Source organism: Eriocheir sinensis, chromosome 30 (genome assembly GCF_024679095.1).
Source record: "Eriocheir sinensis breed Jianghai 21 chromosome 30, ASM2467909v1, whole genome shotgun sequence".
Lineage (NCBI taxonomy): Eukaryota > Metazoa > Arthropoda > Malacostraca > Decapoda > Varunidae > Eriocheir > Eriocheir sinensis.
Window position 1 is genome coordinate 14,711,678 of NC_066538.1, and position 23,107 is coordinate 14,734,784.

At 45.9% G+C, this 23,107-nt stretch overlaps 1 protein-coding gene across 1 annotated transcript in view; it reads left to right on the forward strand.

Annotated features, from left to right (window-relative positions):
• The first annotated feature begins 6,492 nt into the window (after window positions 1-6,492).
• The window catches only part of LOC127005619 (retinitis pigmentosa 1-like 1 protein), a 38,872-nt gene continuing 22,257 nt past the window's right edge, over window positions 6,493-23,107 (forward strand). The window contains exons 1-2 of the mRNA XM_050874598.1: window positions 6,493-7,061; window positions 20,027-20,755. Coding sequence (XP_050730555.1) covers window positions 7,041-7,061; window positions 20,027-20,755 — 750 coding nt within the window. The 5' untranslated portion in view covers window positions 6,493-7,040. The remainder of the gene's footprint in view (window positions 7,062-20,026; window positions 20,756-23,107) is intronic.

Consider the following 23,107-nt stretch of genomic DNA (forward strand, 5'->3'; position numbering starts at 1 on the left):
AAGATATAAGTGAACCAAGCTAAGCCAACATCAATGCAGGAAGCTCTGGCACGTGCCATGGAGTTTGAGTCCTTCGTTGGGTCTGGCTGTCATGCTTCAGGACGACTCGACTTCTGGCTTTAGGGCACGAAAGGGCGCTGTCAGCAACAAAGACAGGTTCAAGGAACGTGCTGGTACTGCGAGAAGGTTGGGCACAAGGAGAACGAATGCTATAAGAGGAAGAAGGAATATGAAGGTGGCGCTAAAAAGAAGCCCAGGAAGAATGAGTGTCGGAAAAATGTGCCCCCAACGAGGGACCACCACTCGGGAAACTAAGAAGGACTGGTTCACTGGGGCAATGACCAGTCTGTCCTGTACATGCCCCGAAGATATCAGTGTGCAAGAGAACCACCATGACAAGCTGCCAAGTGGAGGGCAAGGTTGACGGAGTGTTGTGGCCTGTGGTCGTCGACACAGGCTCGGAACGCACATTGGTGTGGCCTGACGTGGTGAGCCATCGTCGGCTTCCTAAGACGTCGCATCGACTGTGCGGAGTCACGGGACACTACGCAGAGCTCAGAGGTCCAGTGGATGTGAAGTTTGAGCTCGGAGGAAAGGAAGAGTCCCTCTCTGTGTACGTGGCTGACATGGACGACCCCTGCATTCTAGGTATGGATTATCTTTTCTCCCACAGGTGCGAGCTGGACTTCCGCGCTAAGCAGCTGACTGTAGGAGGAAGGAGGGTGCCACTGACGACTGTGAACAAGGAAGACCTGCCAGTGACGGTCAAGCGCACCACCATTATTCCTCCGAGGTCAGAGATGCTGTTACCCTGTCAAATTACGGGTGCCCCCCCAGCTAGTCTGTGTGTGGTAGAGAGTGGAAGTCGATGCCCAGTAGAAAACGGGATGACTGTAGGCAGTACTTTGGTAGACCCTGTTGCAGCGGAAGTGCCTGTCGTCGTGGCCAATGTCTCCTTCAGCCCAAAGAAAATAAAACAAAGGACCATGGTGGGGGTTGTGCAAGAGATCGACCAGGAACCGAGAACCTGTGTCTGCAGGAGAACCCTGACGAAGCCCAGGAGGAGCTGCCTGACTACCTGCGCGACCTGTTTTGACAGGAGCTCAAGTGTCTGGAGGAGCCCCAAGTGGAACAGCTCAGGGAGCTTCTCGTGAGGAATGCAGATGTGTTTTCCACAGGAGACCTGGACTTGGGGTGTACGGACCTGGTAGAGCACCACATCGCCACAGGTAGCCACCGCGCCCAGTGAAGCAGCTCCTCGAAGGATGGCACCATCCCGTCGCAAGGAGATGGATGAGGTGATGGATGCTCTCCGGCAGCAGGGGTTAATCGAGCGGTCCAGCAGCCCGTGGGCGTCTGCTGTAGTGCTCGTCAGAAAAGGACGGTTCCCTCAGGTGCTGCGTGGACTACCGAGCCCTCAACGATCTCACCATCAAGGATTCATACCCACTCCCGCGGATCGACGACACGCTCGACGCTTTGGTGGGCTCCAAGTGGTTTTCAACACTGGATATGAAGTCTGGGTATCACCAAGTCAAAATGGCGGAGCAGGACAAGGAGAAAACAGCCTTCTCCTACGGTCAAGGCCTGTGGCAGTTTAAGGTCATGCCCTTTGGCCTGTGCAGCGCGCCGGCCACGTTCGAGCGGCTGATGGAGAAGGTGCTGGAGGGACTTCACTGGAAGACGGCACTCATCTACCTCGACGACGTGATTGTCTTTGGCCAGACCTTCGAGCAGGAGATGGAAAGGCTATCAGAGGTTTTCGCCCGGTTTAGAGCTGCACACCTGAAGCTCACCCCGAAGAAATGCTGTCTGTTCCAAAAGGAGGTCCAATACTTGGGACACATCGTGAGCGAGGCTGGAGTACGCACTGATCCTGAGAAGGTGGCTGCGGTAAAGGACTGGCCGACACCCACCAACGTGAAGGAGCTGCGGAGCTTCCTCGGGTTGTGCTCATACTACCGCAGGTTTGTGAAAGGCTTCGCTACGATTGCTGCACCACTGCACCTCCTGACGAAGAAGGGGCGCAAGTTTGAGTGGACAGCGGAAACTGAAGTTGCCTTTGAGAAGCTCAAGGAAGCCCTCATCAGCTCGCCCGTACTCACCTACCCAGACCCCTCTAAGCCTTTTATACTGGATTGTGATGCCAGTGATGAGGGGATTGGTGGAGTGCTGTCCCAGGCATGTGCCGACATGGAACGGGTTGTGGCCTACTTCAGCAAGAAGCTCACCCCAGCCGAGAAAAACTATTGCGTGACCCGGAAAGAACTCCTGGCAGTAGTCAAGAGCCTTGACTTTTTCCATGTGTACTTGTACGGTGCAACTTTCACCATCCGCACGGATCACGCCGCATTGCGGTGGTTGAAGTCACTGAAAAACCCTGAGGGCCAGCTTGCTCGCTGGATAGGTAAACTAGAGCAGCATCACTACACTATTGTGCACCGATCTGGGCTAACACACGGTAACGCGGACAGTTTGAGCCGGCGCCCCTGCCTACCTGAGTGTCAACATTGCCTCCAGAGGGAAAGCGTCCAGAATATGTGCCGCCGCACTACAGTGGAACAGACAGCGGAGGTGCCATGGGAAGACTTGGGAAAACTGCAGCGGGAGGACCGAGATCTGAGACCAATTATGGAGTGGCTGAGTCAGTCGTCAACGCGACCTGGGTGGGAAGTAATCTCGAGGGAAAGCCCTACCACCAAGAATTACTGGACTCAGTGGGACACTCTTCAGATGGACGACGGGGTGTTGCAGCGACGCTGGGTCTCTCATGATGGTCTTGACCACTACTGGTCCACGGTGCTACCTGTGAAGTCCCGGGAAGGCGTCTTGAAAGAAATGCACGACAGCATCACCAGCGGACACCTTGGGGTAAAGAAGACACTGAGTCGCCTGCGCCAAAGGCTCTATTGGGTTGGCATGAGGAAGGACGTGGAAGAATGGTGTCACGCGTGTGAGGTGTGCTGTGCAAAGACGGGCCCCAAGAAGCGTCACGGTGCCCCATTGCAACTATACCAGGTTGGAGCCCCCATGGAACGGGTGGCAATGGATATAGCAGGACCCTTGCCTCTGACGACGAACGGAAATAGGTACATCTGCGTCACAATGGATTACTTCACCAAGTGGCCGGAAGCCTACGCCATCCCTGACCAGGAAGCTACTACCATCGCCAAGGTTTTGGTGGAGGAGTTTTTCTGTCGCTTCGGTGTGCCTAACGAGCTCCATTCCGACCAGGGAAGAAATTTTGAGTCAACAGTCCTTGCTGAGTGCTGCAAGCTTCTGGGTATCAAGAAGACCCGGACCACCCCTCTGCACCCACAGTCAGATGGAATGGTGGAGAGGTTTAATTGGACGTTGGGCCAGGAGTTGGCCAAGCAGTGCAACAATGATCAGTCTTCATGGGATCAGAAGCTGCCTGCGCTTCTCATGGCCTACAGGTCTGCCGCCCACGAGACTACGGGGTATTCACCGGCAAAGCTGATGTTTGGACGTGAGCTGCGATTGTCGGTGGACCTACTGACAGGAAGGCCTCCTGGGGAAAGCCTTCCAAGGACGCCTCAGTTTGCCCGTCAACTAGAGGAACGGCTGGAAGAGGTGCACCATCAAGTCCGTGGTGCCTTGAAGTTCTCCGGGGAGGCCATGAAGCGCGGTTACAATATGAGGGCAAGCCACGTTGACTTCAAGGAAGGAGACCAAGCCTGGCTTTACAACCCGCAGAGGAAGAAAGGACAGTCTCCGAAGTTACAGAGTCCCTGGGAAGGCCCTTATACTGTGCTAGAACGCCTCTCCGACGTGACTTACCGAATCCGGAGAACGGAAAGGACCAAGCCGAAAGTTGTCCACGTCAACCGCCTATGGAGGTACCACGGTCCGGGAAACTACACCTGGAACAACTACAGACACCCAGCAGCCGACGAAAACGCAAGGGACGTCCAGGACCGAGAGGAGGTCGACGACGACATAGACCTTCTGGACCTTTCAGCCGAGGGAGATAACCTCCCGGCTTCGGCAGATGTTCCAGGGACACCCCAAGAAGCGGACGACGACGAGGCGCACCAGGAGACAGACGCGCAGGAGGCAACGAACAGAAGACAGAGACAACGCAGGCGTCCACAGCGATACGACGATTATTATGTTTTTGATTAATTCTCTTATGTTTGTATATAGTTAGGTGTGTGATCGGGACGATCACAATTAAGAGGGGGGGATAGTGTTGTGGAAGCTTCCCCGGCGACCATAGGCCTCTAGAAGGCTCCGGAGAAGCGACCATATACGATTTTCGATTTCTCCGACCGGCGACTGCAGCAGGTCAGTCGGCGGTAGACCGTCCTACCACGGCGGCAGACCTGCGGCACATAGACGAGCACACACTCTCTTTGATTTTTATTATATATATAATTACCTCATACACAGCTTCATACCTATATTCATTAGTTTACATAAAACTCTCTCTCTCTCTCTCTCTCTCTCTCTCTCTCTCTCTCTCTCTCTCTCTCTCTCTATCTCTCTCAATCTATCTCATTCATCTATCTATCTATCTATCTATCTATCTATCTATCTATCTATCTATCTATCTATCTATATATATATATATATATATATATATATATATATATATATATATATATATATATATATATATCTATATATATATATATATATATCTATATCTATCTATATATCTATCTATATATATATATATATCTATCTATATATCTCTATATATCTATCTATATATCTCTATATATATATATATATATATATATATATATTTTCTCTCTCACCCATTCCTCTTCCTCCTTTATCGCATCTCCCTCTCTCTCTTCATCCCTCGCTCCTACCTGTTCCTCTTCGTTTTCCTCCTTCCTCCCTCGCTAATCCCCAGGTCAGACACAGGTGTTCACTCGCGGTCGACCGCCGGTCGACCGGCGACCGGCTTATCGGGAGTCATCGGGGACGGTCGCGACCGGGACCGGGAATGTGTGAGAGCCCCTTAACTGACGCATACAAGCACTCAAACTTTCCACGCACCGTACGTGACTGGAACAGCCTCCCTCAACAGATTTTAGACTGCGGTACAATAGACTCATTCAAAAAACAAATACATACTCGTCACCACAACACACAACCCTAACAATTACACTTGATTCACTTCCCTCCCCTGCACACTCGGCTCCCCCGTCCCCCCAACAGCCAACAAATATGCGTGTTATGCACCTTCTTTGGTGCCCTGCGCATTATTGTCCAGCAGATCCAGACGATACCTCTCTATAATAATATATACTTGCCTTGGTGCACGCGACCTATCAGGAAGTACCGTTATAAAGGCCCAGGCATAGGCGGATCCAGGGGGGGGGCCACGGGGCCATGGCCCCCCCCAAACGCTCTGAGAGTATGTTTTGGCCCCCCCCAAAATTTACATATGGAGGCAAGAAGACGGGGTTGTCAAGATTAAAAAAGGTCAAGGCTGATGAAAGCAATGTTTTTAAATATTACGATGTGATTATTGTGATTCTTATATGTTATATATTAATATATGCTTAATAAAGACCAAAAGTATTCTGGATCTAATTCTTGAGTTATGCCCCTGAAAAGCACAATGCAATCCGATGTGACTTAATTCCATGTGTACAGTCCGTCGTCGATGAACAGTTGGCCCCCCCAAAACTCAAGGCTGGATCCGCCCTTGGGCCCAGGGTTGCCACTTTGTGGGATTTTCCCACAAATCTGTGGGAGAAACAGGGCTACGTGCGCTACGGGTGTCTGCTGGGCGCCTGCCCAGAGAGCCCGTGCCTCCGTCGCTGCTCGCCGGCTTTTACCCGTGGCTGTGGCGGCGGCGGAGGCTTCCCTACACTCGCCGCACGCCAGCGGCGGGTTCCACCCTGCGACGGGCCGTCGCATAGACAAAGGCCCGTTCCCCCTTTTTAGGGGGTAAATCCTAAAAGAAAAAAAAGGGCTACGTGGGAGGTGTCGTGGGAACTAAAATTTTGTGGGAATTTTGTGGAAATGTTGGTAAATTTATGGGAATTTTACAAAAATGTTAAATAATGCATAATATCATAATTATTCTACAGAGAGAGAGAGAGAGAGAGAGAGAGAGAGAGAGAGAGAGAGAGAGTGGTGGTGGTGAGGGATGGATGGGTGTTGGGGGGGGCGCGGGGTGGGGGTGTTGGGTGATGCCAAAGATGCTGGTTGGAAGGAAGTGGAAGAAGATGAATGGCTGATAGATTAGTAGGAATAGTGAGGTAAACATATGATGAAAGTAACAATGTAACAGATAGGCTTACATTGAATATATCACAGCTGTGGGTAAATTAATCAACATTATCTGTTTATGTTTATGCAAGCTATAGGCCCCTTAACTGTGGGTAAATTAATCAACACTACCTGTTTATTTATGTTTATCCAAGCTATAGGCCCCTTTATGTACATGTACTGATATATGCTACCTAAATAATGTGTAAAGTAACATGTTAAACTTTCTCTATCCTTAATTAAATTTGTGGATTTTTTTGTTGGAATTGTTTTCATGACGTGGGAAATCTGTGGGAGAAATGAAGCCAATCTATGGGAATTTGGCAATTTTGAAGTGGCAACCCTGTAAAGGCCTGTGATAATCCCGTCACCTGTGAGGCTGTGACATCAAGATCTAAAACCCGCGCTCCAAGGACACCCTCAAGTGCACTCAAACCTTCCTGCAGAAGTCGGGGCAACTCGACAGGATCTAACTCCCGCCCTGGTGACAGGACGGCCAACACAATCAACGACTCCTGATAACAACTACCACTGACGGGGCTCTAGAGGCTGTGGGCCCACAGCCTAACTAGCCCCATAAAACACCCACGAAGAAGAAGAAGAAGAAGAAGAAGACAGCCTTTGTTCCAGCTGCAGCTGCAGCAGCTGGAAAGTTCCCACGTGTGAGTCTGTGGCCTCCAGATAGTGATCCGTGCATCCCTAGAGAAGACTACCGCGCCCGCCACCACCCCACAGAACACCACCGCGCCGAGGAAGGTCCATCACATCCCTTGACCACCAGCGACATGGAGGCTTCACGGAGAAGGGTGAGGTCCTTAATCCTAAACGTGTTGAAACACACAAAAAATAAACATTGGTGATTCTTTACAATAGGTCTGCCTCCCCTTCCGCCACTCCAGCCCCCCCCCACCCTACCTCACAAGACAAGCCTGGGGACCTGTGGGGAATCGGTTTTGAGGGGGGAAAGGGAAATTAACTGAAATATATGGGACTCCAATATTTTCCCATAAAATCCTCTATGCAGAGTGTGTGTGGGGGGGGAGGGGGGGTTAAGATTCGTTTTAGTACCGTGCCAGTATTTCATTACCTACCTTATGAAACATCACATGCTCTTCATATATCTTTTCTACAAACGTTCAACAACCATGGAAATGCTTTCAAAATCCAATTCAAGGACTATTTAGTGTTGAAAATAGGGGATAACATTCACGAAAGCGTAGCCTCCTCTGGCGGCGGTGCAGCCAGTGTTGCTAGAAATACCTCCTCGCAGAAATAAGTCGCATATACATGTGGGGGAGTCCAGGGTTAGAAGGGGGATAGAGGGGGGCGAAGCCTCCTCGTTATAGCTGTCATGTTGTAAAATTCGGTTGGAGTAGATTAAATAATGCTCCCCCACCCTAAAACCTCTGCGAGCTATTTTGTGGCGACACGGCCGCCGCCAGAGGAGGCTACGCTTTCGTGAATATTATCCCCTATTTTCAACAATAAATAATCTTTTAATTGGATTTTGAAAGCGTTTCCATGGTTGTTGAATGTTTGTAGAAAAGATATATGAAGAGCATGTGATGTTTCATAAGGTAGGTATTTAAATACTGGCACGGTACTAAAACGAACTTTACCAAGGGGGGGGGGGTCGAGGTTAGGTTTTATAAAGTTAGGTTGGAGTAGTTTAAATACATTCGACATACGGTGTAAGCCATTGGAAGTACACAGCGCAGAATGGGAAGTTTCCGTAAACTTTCGGGAGTAGGGAATTTTCCCTATTTTAGAAATTTTTTTAGGAATATTTTGGAGTCCCATATTTCATTGAATTTCCTTTCCCCTCCCCAAAACCCTGATTCCCCACAGGTCCCCAGGCTTGTCTTAGGGGGTAGGGGTGGCTGGAGTGGTGGAAGGGGAGGCGTACTTATTGTAAAGAATTACCGAAACATTACTCACTTTATCCTCAGACATAATAATGGTCCATATTCTTAAATGTATCGGGTTCTCATCGCAACTTTTTCCCAAGGCCATGGAGAAAAACTTGGTTTCCTTATTTCTAAACGTGTCGGACTCCCATCATGATTATCTGGTATTATTCCAGATTGTCACCTGTTTCACAGCAAAGAACACCTTGGTGCTCCATGAAGTATTTTGTGTCGATACAACGGTAAAACTAGGGAACAACTACTTCTCCCCCTCCACCACCCCAGCCCCCCCCTACCCCCCAAGACAAGCCTGGGGAACTGTGGGGAACCGGGGTTTGGGGGGGAAGCCAAAATCACTGAAAAATGGGCTTTCAAAATATCCCTAGAAAAATTCCTAAATTAGGGAAAATTCCCTGTTCTCGAAAGTAAGGAAAATCCCTTCCGTATACTCACATGCGTGGGCTAATCGCTACCCAAGCATACCATCGCTAACCATCCCAAAACAGCCCTGAGCCATGACTCAAGGTCATCCGGGACTCGGGCTGAACAGGCCCGGGCTATACCTGGCCCTCAGCACGGCAACCGTTGGGCTGTGTTCTAAAAAAAAAATAACCACGCGTGGTGGACCTGGTCTCACATGCGTGGGCTAATCGCTAACCAAGCATACCATCACTAACCAAGCGTACCATCGCTAACCAAGCGTACCATCGCTAACCAAGCATACCATCGCTAACCAAGCGTACCATCGCTAACCAAGCATACCATCGCTAACCAAGCGTACCGTCGCTAACCAAACGTTTGTAGGAAAAATATATGAAGACCTAGTGATGTTTCATAAGGTAGGTAATGAATGCGAGTTATTTTGCGGCGGTGGCGTTAGCTCAATTAACCCCTTTAGGGAACTGTGGTTTTGGTGGTCGTTAGCTCAATTAATCCCTGTAGGGAACAGTGGTTTTGGTGGTGGACGGCCAAATCACTGAAAAATGGGCTTTCAAAATGTCCCTACAAAAATCCCCAAAATCGGGAAAAATCCCGTCTCTAAAGAAAGGAAATTCCCTAACGTAAACTCTTGTAATTTATTCCTATATAACGTAGCAGCCGCCACAGCGGGTCTGTTGACGAATGTCGGGCGTGTAATCGCGCGTTGAACAATATCCGTTTGTTTTCTGACACATGCTTGTCACACCATATGTGACACGTGACACGCCCGTGTCCGGTATTGGGATAGTAATCGGTCCTTTTGTTAACCTACATGCACACCAATAAAGAGGTTAAATACTCAGTTAACACTTACCGAAAGGTAAAGTAGACGGATATTTTGAGGGAGTGAGTGTCGGGCCTTCCATCCATTATGGTGACTTGAAAACAACTGACTTCAGGAACCCGCCGTTAGGTGCCGCCACTGAAACACCCTCGCGTAGTAACATTTTACGAATGTATTCCTTTAAAATTAGAAAATGCAAATAGCTGCGGCATTAGTTGCTTTAATATAGAGAAAAAAATAACGTAAAACTCTTAAAAGACCGTTTTTTTGTCCGAAATCATTATAATCCATGCGCGTTTTGGATATTACTGACTTAGGAACTAGTTTCTGTGGTGTAGTATAAGGCAGCTAAGAGGCTCAGTCTGCCCACAGAGCCCTCGTGTCATACAACAACACTGGACTTAGAAATTTTCCAGGCACCCCCACATAATCAAGCCGTTTACGCAGTAAATTGGTACGACCGGGAACTAAAACCTTCGCAAATGTGAAGCAAAAGAATTATCCTATGCAGTACCCATGCTATTTTTTCGGTATATTAGAAGCAGTTGTTAGCTAGATTAACCGATACAACACACTGCCGTATTGCTTTTCCATCGCAAATAGAAGGGGGGTCGAGGAGGGCGAAGCTCCCCTGTTAGGTAGGTTATGTTAAGCTAGAGCTGGTTAGTTTAAATTTATTTGGCACGCACTGTGGGGCGGCGGAAATATGCAGCGCAGGATTGGACAGGGCGATGGCTGAAGTGATTCACTATGTGGGCCAGTGTTGCGAGAAATACCTCCTTGCAGAAATAAGTCGCTCTGCTGTCCACCACGCATGCACGCTGGGAGAATACACAGCAGGAAAAACATTAATTTGCCTGGTTATGTTCTAGTTTGTCCACTTTTGATCTCTGTGAGTGGTGAGTGAAATATAGAAACAGGAAGCAAGTTGAACCTCTCTGGCATTGACATTGATGAGGTTTCAGGGCCCGCTCCGCTGCCAGCGCAGTGCTCCACAGGGCCGGCAACATTATAACAATAATGTTAGCACTGAAAGTTGTCCTCAGTCCTCATGTTTGTGACGTCGTAGGATTTAGCGAATAAGTGAGTCTTCAGTGCTTTCTTGAAGGTTGCCAGATTTCCACTGCTCTGAACATCCTCGGGTAACTCATTATAGAGCCGTGGGGCACTCGTCTCAAATGCTCTGAAACCCAGTTCCAGATCGACTCTGGGCTCATAAAGTCTATACTGTTCAGCACTGTGTCTCAGTGACCTCCAGTGACCCATGCATCCCTAAAGAATGCCACTGGCAAGGAAGGTCCACTACAGTTCATCACAGCCCTGTACCACCAGTGGCATGGAGGCTGCAGGGAAGGCCTGGGTAACCTCCTTGTTCTTAAATGTGTTTGAAACAAACAAAATGAAACATCACTCATGCTATCCTCAAAAAGAAAAAGAAAAAAAGTCCATATTCTTAAACGCATCAGGCTCCCATCACAACTGTTGCACAAGGCCATGGAGAAGACTAACCTGGTTTCCTTGTTTTTAATGTGTCTCTCTATGAGCCATTTTGTGGCTGTGGTGGCGGGCGGCTGTGGGTGCACAAAAAGTCAGTCGTTCAGTGATTTAATGATTTGCGACAAAAACAGCATATTATTTCTTAACATACCGAAAACTAACAAAAAAAAATGGTTTTGTCCAGCAGTGTCCCATTGGTGACGTTCTGGAAATTTACCCATCAAGAAGACTAACAATGTTTCCATATCTTTAAACGGATAGGACTCCCATTACGATTATTTCCAAAGGCCATGGAGAAAACTATCTGTGTTTCCGTATTTTAAAACATGTCGGACTCCCATCACAACTACCTCTAGCCACAGAGAAAACTATCCGTGTTTCCATATTTTTAAACATATACCCCAATTACAACTACCTCAAGCCACAGGGAAAACTATCCATATTTCCATGTTTTTAACATAGCTGGGCATGATAACAGAAAACCTTATTCCCGATAACCGATAATGGAAAACCTTATCGGTGAGAACCGATATTCGTTAACAGGAGACACAAATATAGGCGATAACCGATAACTGATACCCGATATAAATCCACAATTCTGATACTAGCTAGCGATAAGTCCAATAGGCGAAAACGATACTATATTGATATTTGAAAAAAAAAATCATAGATGAATTAAAATTTTCCTTATCTGTATTTTAGAAAACTTACAAAACCTGAAAACCACGCTTTGACACGTACCTATGGATGGTAATACTAGAAACGCCTGAACTGGTGTTGTGTTATTTGGCGTCCCCACCGTCAAAAGCTGGCACTTTTGTTTGCAAACACTGGTCTCTCGTGAACTGCGCATGCTCAGACCAGTAAGCGTAGACCTGTACACTGTACAGTCTCACAAAGCTTTTTAACCGTAATTAAGAGTTGCTGGAAGGCTGAATCAGACATACAGTACCACTACCAACATCACCGCTGTTTCTAGAACGACACTCTAATGTATGTATGCATAGTCATGAAAAAAAATGCAGGTAAGTTGTGTTATGCATGGCGCGTCAAAAAAAAAATGCAGGGGGGGGCAATGTTGTCCTGACTCCTGAGATTGCTGTCCTGGGGGAGGGTTTGAGGGAGGGTGTCCCCTCCCGTTGGAAAAAATTTTGCTCCCAGGAAAGAGCTTAGATGCAAAATGGTGGCACTTTTTCATCTGACAGAGTAGCTCAGTTACATTTTGTTTATGTTCTTTTATTCATTTTGTATTTTCCATGTAATTTTTTCAATTTTTTTATTTTCCAGGGGGGGGCAAATGCCCCCCCTTGCCCCCCCCTGCGGACGCCCATGGTTGTATGTATTTATATGTACAGAGTGTCGTTCTAGAAACAGCGAGGATGGTGGTACTGTTTGTCTGATTCAGCCTTCCAGCAACTCTTAATGTGTTAAAAAGCTTTGTGAGACTGTAGAGGGCTACGCTTACTAGTTCACGAGAACCCAGTGTTTGTAAACAAAAGCGCCAGCTTTTGACGATGGGACACCAAATAACACAACACTGGGTGCCTTCAATACCATGGCATGCTCACAAACGAATATGGAATATCAAATTTGAGGCAGTGAATAATCATTTTTGGGGCAAAGTTAAATGATTTTTCTCTTTGATATATTGATTTTTGACTAACATAAAAAAATAACCAAGTGTTTTAATGTTGATGATCTAGTATGAAATCTCTTCACCAAAGATATTTCATACCCTGAAGTTTTTTTCAAACAACACCGGGCGCCCGGGCCACGCATGTGCAGTAGGGATGAGACAACGTTTTTTTTTTTTTTTTGAGAGGTGGAAAAAGTAGCGATTATCGCTAGTTTGGTTACAAAAGTAACAAAGATACCGATATATATTTAAATAAGTAGTGGATGGCCGATAATCCGATTTTGTTATCAGCGATAAAGTATCACTATAACTTATCGTGATAACGCCCAGCTATGGTTTTTAAACATGTCAAACTCTCATCATGGCTACCTCAAGGCACAGAGAAGTCTAACCGGGTTTCCATATTTTTAAACATGTCGGACTCTCAATCACAACTACCTCAAGCCACAGAGAAGTCTAACCATGTTTCTGTATTTTTAAATATGTCGAACTCCCATCACAACTACCTCAAGGCCACAGAGAAGACTAACTGGGCTTCCTTATTTTTAAACATGTCGAACTTCCATCACAACTACCTCAAGGCACAGAGAAGACTAACTGGGCTTCCTTATTCGTAAACATGTCGAACTTCCATCACAACTACCTCAAGGCCACAGAGAAGACTAACTGGGCTTCCTTATTTTTAAACATGTCGAACTTCCATCACAACTACCTCAAGGCACAGAGAAGACTAACTGGGCTTCCTTATTCGTAAACGTATCAGACTTCCATCACAACTACCTCAAGGCACAGAGAAGACTAACTGGACTTCCTTATTCGTAAACATGTCGAACTCCCATCACAACTACCTCAAGGCACAGAGAAGACTAACTGGACTTCCTTATTCGTAAATGTGTCAGACTTCCATCACAACTACCTCAAGGCACAGAGAAGACTAACTGGACTTCCTTATTCGTAAATGTGTCAGACTCCCATCACAACTACCTCAAGGCACAGAGAAGACTAACTGGACTTCCTTATTCGTAAATGTGTCAGACTCCCATCACAACTACCTCAAGGCACAGAGAAGACTAACTGGACTTCCTTATTCGTAAATGTGTCAGACTTCCATCACTACTACCTCAAGGCACAGAGAAGTCTAACCGTGTTTCCGTATTTTTAAACATGTCAGACTCCCATCACAACTACCTCAAGGCACAGAGAAGACTATCCGTGTTTCCGTATTTTTAAACATGTCGGACTCCCATCACAACTACCTTAAGGCACAGAGAAGTTTAACCGGGTTTCCATAATTTTAAACATGTCGGACTCCCATCACAACTACCTCAAGGCACAGAGAAGTCTAACTGGGTTTCCATATTTTCAATCCTTAGACAGTGGCAGTATTTGAAGAGTAGCTCCCCCCAAAATGAATCGTCTATATATACTCACTGCTGACCTTAGAACCGTAGTATAAACACAGTTATGCTGCATAAGAGGTGTTTTAACTATCGTCTGTGTATAGATTCTACCGCAGTCCGGAAGCGTTGTTATATTTCTGCCATACAAAACTGACTGACTGAATTTTGGACCGTCTATATATAGTTCCTCCGCCGTCTTTGGGTTAAACATGTCGGACTCCCATCATGACTATTTCAAGGCCACAGAGAAGACTAACTGGGCTTCCTTATTCATAAACTGTTTCCCAAGGCCATGGAGAAGACTATCCAAGTGTTCATGGGTGTTGGATGTGTAGAGCTATCACGAGGATCACTAAACACTAATTTTATAGTGGGTGCTGTGATGTATGAATAGCTGGGCCCATGCTGCTTCCCAGTGCTCTTCTAGACTGAAGTCGCTGAAGTTAGGGTTGATGGAAGATCCGGACGCATATATCCGAACTTTACTCACCTGCGGCACCAGTGGCAAGAACGGTACGCACAGCCACCTTCAAGGGGCAACTCAACAAACTTTGACTCTCCTGCAAGCTAGCGCGCTCGGCTCAGTCTCTCTCTCTCTCTCTCTCTCTCTCTCTCTCTCTCTCTCTCTCTCTCTCTCTCTCTCTCTCTCTCTCTCTCTCTCTCTCTCTCTCTCTCTCTCTCTCTCTCTCTCTCTCTCTCTCTCTCTCTCTCTCTCTCTCTCTCTCTCTCTCTCTCTCTCTCTCTCTCTCTCTCTCTCTCTCTCTCTCTCTCTCTCTCTCTCTCTCTCTCTCTCTCTCTCTCTCTCTCTCTCTCTCTCTCTCTCTCTCTCTCTCTCTCTCTCTCTCTCTCTCTCTCTCTCTCTCTCTCTCTCTCTCTCTCTCTCTCTCTCTCTCTCTCTCTCTCTCTCTCTCTCTCTCTCTCTCTCTCTCTCTCTCTCTCTCTCTCTCTCTCTCTCTCTCTCTCTCTCTCTCTCTCTCTCTCTCTCTCTCTCTCTCTCTCTCTCTCTCTCTCTCTCTCTCTCTCTCTCTCTCTCTCTCTCTCTCTCTCTCTCTCTCTCTCTCTCTCTCTCTCTCTCTCTCTCTCTCTCTCTCTCTCTCTCTCTCTCTCTCTCTCTCTCTCTCTCTCTCTCTCTCTCTCTCTCTCTCTCTTATGTTTTTGTGAAACACGCCTCAGTAATGCCATCTGTGACTTCTATGCCATTGACGGCTATTGTAAGTATACTTTAACAACAACAGCACACAAGGTGGAGGTGTTGCAATTTATTCAAGCAATATATTTCAGGCCTGTAGACTGATTTATCTCTACTGTTACTTCACACTGAATCATCATTCTTAGAAATAACAGTCACACAGATTTATGATAGGCGTGATTTACAGGCCTCCAAATTCTAATTCGGATGATTTTTTCATATCTATTACTAATATTATTACTTCATTTTCAACATCTAGGATACCTGTTATGTTATGGATGACTTTAATATTAATACCATTCTGAAATATAATGGAAAAAAATGCTCCAATGCTGGTTAACTCATTTCATAGTTATTCTTTCTTTTCCACTGTTAACAAACCACTGTATCACTCTGACTCCTCTCCCACTCATGGTTCCTCCTCTGGCTGCCCTTCCCCTCGTGGTAGCACAGCAGCGAGGGTGTTGTTGTTGTTGTTGAGTAGCGTGGCAGCGTGGGTACTGTATTGTTGTTCAAGTGGTGCGCAGGAAGAACTGAGCTCAGCTGTGTGGCCGCGGCGCCGTGTGATTACAGTTGCGTGAGACATCTGGTGGCCACTCCATAAAATATCGCGTATAAGTGAAAAAACATGTAAATTAAACATTTATTTGGTTTTTGGACCCCGCGTTATTTCAAAAACACGTAAACCAAACTCGCGTAAATCGAGAGTTACCTGTACTCTGCACTGTAAATTACAATTCCACATGCCTTACTGATTATAGAATCAAGGAGTAATTACCTGGAAGAAAGTAACTTACCTACTTGTATAATGATTTTGGTTGGAATGTGGACAAATGTACAGAAAGGCCCTTTATCATCAATTTAAAAATATGTAGACTTGTCAAATTATTCTTCTTTACTGTCAGTGAACAATGTTATATACACAAACAAAAATAAAGTGCGTATAAGCCCTCAAGAGAGCATGCATATATATACATACTAAACACCTTCCCTAAGAGGTACGCATATATATGTACTAAATACTGTAGGGGTTAAGAAACGCTACGACCACACCAATGATATTTTCAGAGATTTAAAATTACCGTATTTCCCGCCATATAAGAATTTGGCAAGATATATTTAGAAAAAAAAAAAAAAAAACTACTCATTTTCCTGGAACTTAATGTGTATGCAGTATCACATTCAGACAATTATGAATATGATACCGTATGTTGTTTTGCGCCCTTCTCTGTGTTCAAAGTGTTCCACTGTTGGTTGAAGAATTACAGTGCTCTTACCCTGAGCAGCTGTGACTCTGAAATGGTAAACAAAAGGGTTGGTTGGTAGATTCACTCACTGCGCAGTGTGCAGGCGGTAACTTTCGCCAAGCTAATAAGGGAACTAATCATACGGGAATGCTACGTTCAATGGACAATCTTGGTCTTGAGCTTGACTCTCAGGGACTGTATCTACCTAGTTTCAAGTAGAAATAGATGTTGACTAATTTTTTCAATCATATTATGTTTTAATATAGTTATTTTTACAATGAGAAACAAAATTGTGTTTACAATAAATACACCAGGTATTCGTTATATGCAAGGGTTACGTTCTGCAAAAAGCTTGCATAATGTGAATTTGCATATATCTAACCAATCACCCATAATTATTGGGGGTTATGTTTCTTGACCCGTTTTTGAACCCTCTAACTATTTATTCTGGCACCGTTTCACAATAATAAAGCACTAAAGCAACAATAAAGCACATTAGTACAGATAAACTGTAAAATAGAGCTGCTGACTGCTTCTGGGGAGACACACCCAAAGTCTATGATTAAGCTGATAATTAGCTACCTGAGGATTAACTTTAGGAAGAGAGGGAGGAAAAGGTTAATTATAGGCGAGGAAAGTGCAGGAAAACATTTGCACCCGCCGCCTTCTAATGTGAGTCGGCCACCATACCTCACTAGCCAGTCGCACCAGCACTGCTACTCGCATAATAGCGAATTTTTCTCGCAGAAAATGAATACTTGGCACATTTAGGTTAGTCGCACATGAGCGAATTCGCATATTTTGAACTCGCATATATCAAATACCCGGTGTACTTTAGTCTTTCTTATTCTTTCGAACATGTATCACAGAAAATGTAAGCTGACCGGGTCGCTGCACAGCAGAAATACCTCCAGACTAATCCACACAAGTCGGCCCCACGATTGATGAACAGTCATGGCAGGCAGCACCCTGCTCCATGAATATTGTGCCCGTGTAATAGCCGCTTTAACCATCACTGCCAAGGTACCGGGCACATTGTTGACTGGTGCGCTGCGGGGGTGCTGTGTGTTGTGTTTCGTGTTTACGACGCGCCTCGGCTCCCATGTGTGGTGCGTCTTCTTATTGTGACCTGTACTGTCATGTCCTCCTCCTATGTTCTGCTTATTCACACTTTTTTTTTTTTTTTTTATGTGTTGCCCTAGAGCGGTCTCCTTTGTAAAAAAAAAAAAAAAAAAATCTCGGAACTATTGTGTCAGATGGAGGTGTTTTGGTGTTGGTTTCATACCAGTAACAATAACCTCTAGGCCTACCAAAACCTAACCATCGACGTATAAGACACAGGGTGATTTTTCAAATCTTTTTTGAAAAAAAGTACGTCTTTTGTTGCAGGAAATACAGTACTTAAATTTCCAGACATCATTTATTTACAGAGTAGCTTGTTTTTACACAAATGTTTATATTCCTATAATGTTGACCCTGGCTACACAATTATCACCACCAACACCACAAGAAGACCCCGTACTTTACGTGTACCGTTATGTAGAACAACTAACAACCAACAGAGTGTCATGTCAAGAGGAGCTAACATCTGGAATGATTTATCAGAAGAGTTTTGAAATTGTAATTATATAAATTTATATAAATGTAAACTAACAAAGACGCTGTATGACAAGTATAAACAATTTTCAGCACAATTTGAAATACCATACGTAAGTTTTTTTTTCCTTTTTTTTTTTTTCTTTTTTGTGATCGTAAATTTCTTGGGATTTCATTGTACCTAAACAGTATGACACCAATATACTGTGTCCATTATACATAATATATGTTGTGTATTAGTACGCCTATGTCTTATGTTTATTTTTTTTTTTTCTTTATAAACATGAAATACTATACAACTTGGGTGGCTTAGCATAGTCCCTTGCTATGTATATGACATGTGAATAATATTTAGGTCCTATTTAAAGCTTCGGCTTACTGGACCGTGCCTAATTGCAATGTTTATAATTATATAATTTATCAAACCTTATGGCTAGTAAACATATCAATATCTCGGTTCTCACTGACGAAGACAGGCAAAGCCTCCAAGAGGATTTGCACAAAATTTCAGCTTGGTCGGATAGATGGGAGATGCCCTTTAACGTAGACAAGTGCCAGGTCCTTCAAGTTGGAACGAGGAATAAAAAGTTTGATTACGAAATGCTGGCGTTAAACTCAAAAGTTCAATCGTCAAGGACTTGGGGGTCAAAATCGCGTCAAACCTCAAATTCTCACAGCAATGCATCGATGCAGCAAATAAAGCGAACAGAATGTTGGGCTTCATTAAAAGAAACTTTTTATTTAAGAATAAAGATGTAATACTCCCGCTCTACAACAGTTTAGTCAGACCCCACTTGGAATATGCGGTACAGTTTTGGTCTCCTCACCATGCAAAGGATATTGCTAAATTAGAAGGTGTTCAGCGTCAGCAAACAGCGAAATTATCCTTCCTGCGCAACAAATCCTACGAAGAAAGGCTTTCTACCCTTAACATGTTCTCTCTTGAGAAACGTCGCCTCCGAGGAAAACTGATCGAATGTTTTAAAATACTTAATGGTTTCACGAATGTAGACAGATCAACATTGTTTATGATCGATGACACACTTCGCCGAGAACAATGGCGTAAAACTCAGATGTAGACAAGTAAATTCAGACTGCACCAAATTTTTCTTCACCAACGTTGTAGTGCGAGAATGGAATAAGCTCCATCATCAGTGGTCCAGTGTAACGATTGACTCCTTCAAAATAAGCTCGACCGTCACTTCCTTCAACTTAATATCAACTAGAGTAGAAATGCAACGTTTTGGAGTCTTCTGATTAATGTAAAATCACTTAGGTTTAAGGACAGACCACCAAGTCTGGACCATGGGGTCTGTGTGGTCTGATTTTCTATGTAAATCTATGTAAATCTTTCTCTCTCTAATTAGAGAGAGAGAGAAAGACAATGCCCTTGACAACTGTGGTTTTAGAAGTGTGAGCCATATATTGCATATACAACTCCTGAACCAATGGGCCTGTTATTCAGTGGGATAGGATTTATTTATTTTATTAGCAATTCTGTAGGAGCTCTATTCTATTCGGGAAGTGGTGGCTGAGTGGTTAGCGTGCCGGTTCCACATTTCACCGCGTCCTGGATGATGTGGGTTTGAATCCACCGCTACCAGCCAAGAGTAGGTGGCGCCCCTGTAAATGCTTGTGCCATGACGGGCTTGGGCCAACCACCAGGCCCAATCAAGAAAGCCTTCCGGCGCTATAGGTGTGAACGTTAAAAAAAATAAAAATAAAGTTTTGGAAATTCTATAGGAGTAAGTCTCAAAACAATGGCAAAGTGGTTTATCCAGCATGAGCTTCCCCCGATTCGTGCTGGATAAACGAGGTTCTACTGTACGTACTTGTTTAGTTGTCGAATACTTGGAGTCTGAGTACAAGTACAAATACTTAGGAACTTTGTACCTCAAGTACAAGTACATGATGATGTATGCTTGTCACTGCTTGAGTACGAGTACAAGTATAAGTACATGTACTTGGACCTAAGCCTGCTGTCTCCAGTACGTTCCTGTTGTAGTGCCTCCCTCACGCTGCCTCTCTGTTTCAGGGCGACAACCCCGAGGACTGTCCCATATGCCTGGCAGACTTTAATGACGTGATGCAGCGGCCGCGTACTCTGCCCTGTGGCCACTCCTTCTGCACACCGTGCATAGATAAGCTGAAGGAGCTGGGTTATGTTACCTGCCCAGAATGCCGCGACTGCCATGTTGTGCCTGAGGGCGGAGAATTCCCTGTCTCCTATATTGCTGAGGCCCTCATGAGAGCGATGAGAGATGCCAAGGTTGCTGCACTTGCCTCACTGCCACCCAGTACCAGGAAAAGGAAAAGAGCAGCAAGGCCAGCTGGCAAAAACAAAGTGGCACGTCTCTCCAAGAAAATGTGTTCCTTTCTGGAGGAACAGGAGGCCACAGTTATGGACGCCATTGCTGCCTGCCAGGAGGTTGAGTCGCAGTTGGACCAGTACCGGACGACCTTGACAGACTGGAGCGAGCAGCAGCAGCAGCTGAAGGACAGGCTCCAGGGACTGATGGAGCAGAACGGAAGTGCCAAGGAGATTGTGGAGCTGGAAAAGTCCCGCGTGGCAGCCAAGGAGAGGGAGGTGAAGAAGGGGAAGAAGGAGCTGCAGGCCGTGCTGGAGACATACGCCCCAGCAACAGATCAAGAAGCAGGCATGGCAGTGACCGAAATGGTGCGTTGCCTTGGTGAGGCAGAGCAGGTGGTGGAGGAGTGCCGAGAGGGTTTCCCTGATGCCAGTGCTGTCACCAATGTCTGGAAGGTGAGTGTGTCAATGCTGCACCCATGCCTTGGGCACTCAGCCATGAGAGTAAACACGGCAGGCATCACACGGGGGCATACACAAGGGTACACACGGGGGCATACACAAGGGTACACACAGGGGGGCATACACAAGTGTACACACAGGGGGGCAAACACAAGGGTCCACACAGGGGGCATACACAAAAATATACACAGGGGGGCATACACAACTGTACACACCGGGGGGCAAACACAAGGGTACACACAGGGGGCATACGCAAGGGTACACACGGGGGGCATACACAAGGGTATACACAGGGGGCATACACAAGGGTAGGGTGATGTAGGGGTATACCGTACTATTAGTGGAAAAATATTATTGAAAAATCCAGTTTAAATCTTGAAGATAAGACTGTGGGCCAGAAATATCCCTCAGGGACTGGGCTATCTTCGACACACAGCTCAATTTTGCACGAGGCAACAAAGTACCTTTTTTGGGCCTTGCAACAAAAACTTTCATTTTGTACGAATCACCCCCGTAGCGGGGATGATTCGTATAATGCTATAGGTGTGATTCGTACATGCTATTTTCACCTCCCAAAATTCATTTAAAATTGTAATAAATGATATTAATGTCGTAAGTTAAATAAACACATTATATGAAGTGTTCTATTAATGAAAAAAAACATCTGTAAAATAATATGTCTTGAGGCATGACTACCTTATCATGGCCACCCTTATTCACATGTCTTTTTCACCCCTGCATTACCAATCAAACGTACTATAAATGAGACTTTGCTGTGTGGAATAAAACAAACATGCATATTATATTGTTTTATCATCCAAATACTGCATCTTGTTTGTACTTAAATATAAAATATGTGAGAAATTTGAGTACGCTAAACCCCCTCACTACATAGTACGGTAAGGCCCTTCGTACACGTGTTACCCTCCAACCAGTATCACAGCAACCACGTTGGATAAAAGTTAAGTATATCGTCAAATATCACGTAAATATGTCTAATATTCATATTCAATACCTTACCAACAGGATTACGCCCCATTCAATATGACAGAACACTATGATATGAATGCTTAATGTTACATCGAATGTCGCAAAAAACGAAAATCTTCCCTCCTATTCACAAGCGGCGTACCACGATAAACAAAAGCAGCCATCTTGTTCCTCGTCATCATGTCCATTCGCAGTGTTGCTAATACTGCGCTACTATAAGTTACCTCTTTTTAACGGCGATTATACGGTCCACCCCCTTGTACGGTATTCCCCCACATCACCCTACACACAGGGGGGCATACACAAGGGTACACACAGGGGGGCATACACAAGGGTACACACAGGGGGGCATACACAAGGGTACACACAGGGGGGCATACACAAGGATACACACAGGGGGCATACAGAAGGGTACATACAGGGAAGCATACACAAGGGTACACAGGAGGGAATACACAAGGGTACACACAGGGGGCATGCACAAGGGTACACACAGGGGGCATGCACAAGGGTACACACAGGGGGCATGCACAAGGGTACACACAGGGGGCATGCACAAGGGTACACACAGGGGGCATATGTAGTGCCGACTTGCATGATGGGCGAGCCTCCCATAACCCACTTAGCCAGGGGGGTACCTATTTGGCCGACTGGTAAAGGAGTGGCTCTCCCGTTACTCTGGTCGCGGGTTCGATCCTCGGCGCCGGCAAACCTTTCCTTGTCTGGATTAATTTCTCGTGTGTTTCGTTACACGCAGCGGCCGTGTGAGTGTGTTGTAAAGAGAAAAATCCTGGCATTTCACTGGTGGCAAGGCGGTGGCATCCTCTCCTGTGGTTCTGTTGTGTCACCCCGAGAGGGTAACAGGTAGAGTGATGGCCCATGCTCTCCGAAGTTCATAGAAAACGGGAACTCAACACACAGAAATTAATCTAAATGGGAATGGGGAGACGTGTAATGCTGACTTGCCTGATGGGCGAGCCTGCCATAACCTACTTAGCCGTAGGGGTACCTCTTTGGCCGACTGGTAAAGGAGTGGCTCTCCCGTTACGCTGGTCGCGGGTTCGATCCCCGGCGCCGGCAAACCTTTCCTTGTCTGGATCAATTTCTCGTGTGTTTCGTTACACGCAGAGGACGTGTGTGAGTGTAGAAAAGAGAAAATTTCTGGCATTTCACATACACAACGATACACAGAGGGGGGCATACACAAGGGTGCACACAGGGGCATACACAAGGGCACACACAGGGGCATACACAAGGGCACACACAGGGGCATACACAAGGGCACACACAGGGGCATACACAAGGGTACACACAGGGGGCATACACAAGGGCATACACAAGGGTACACACAGGGGG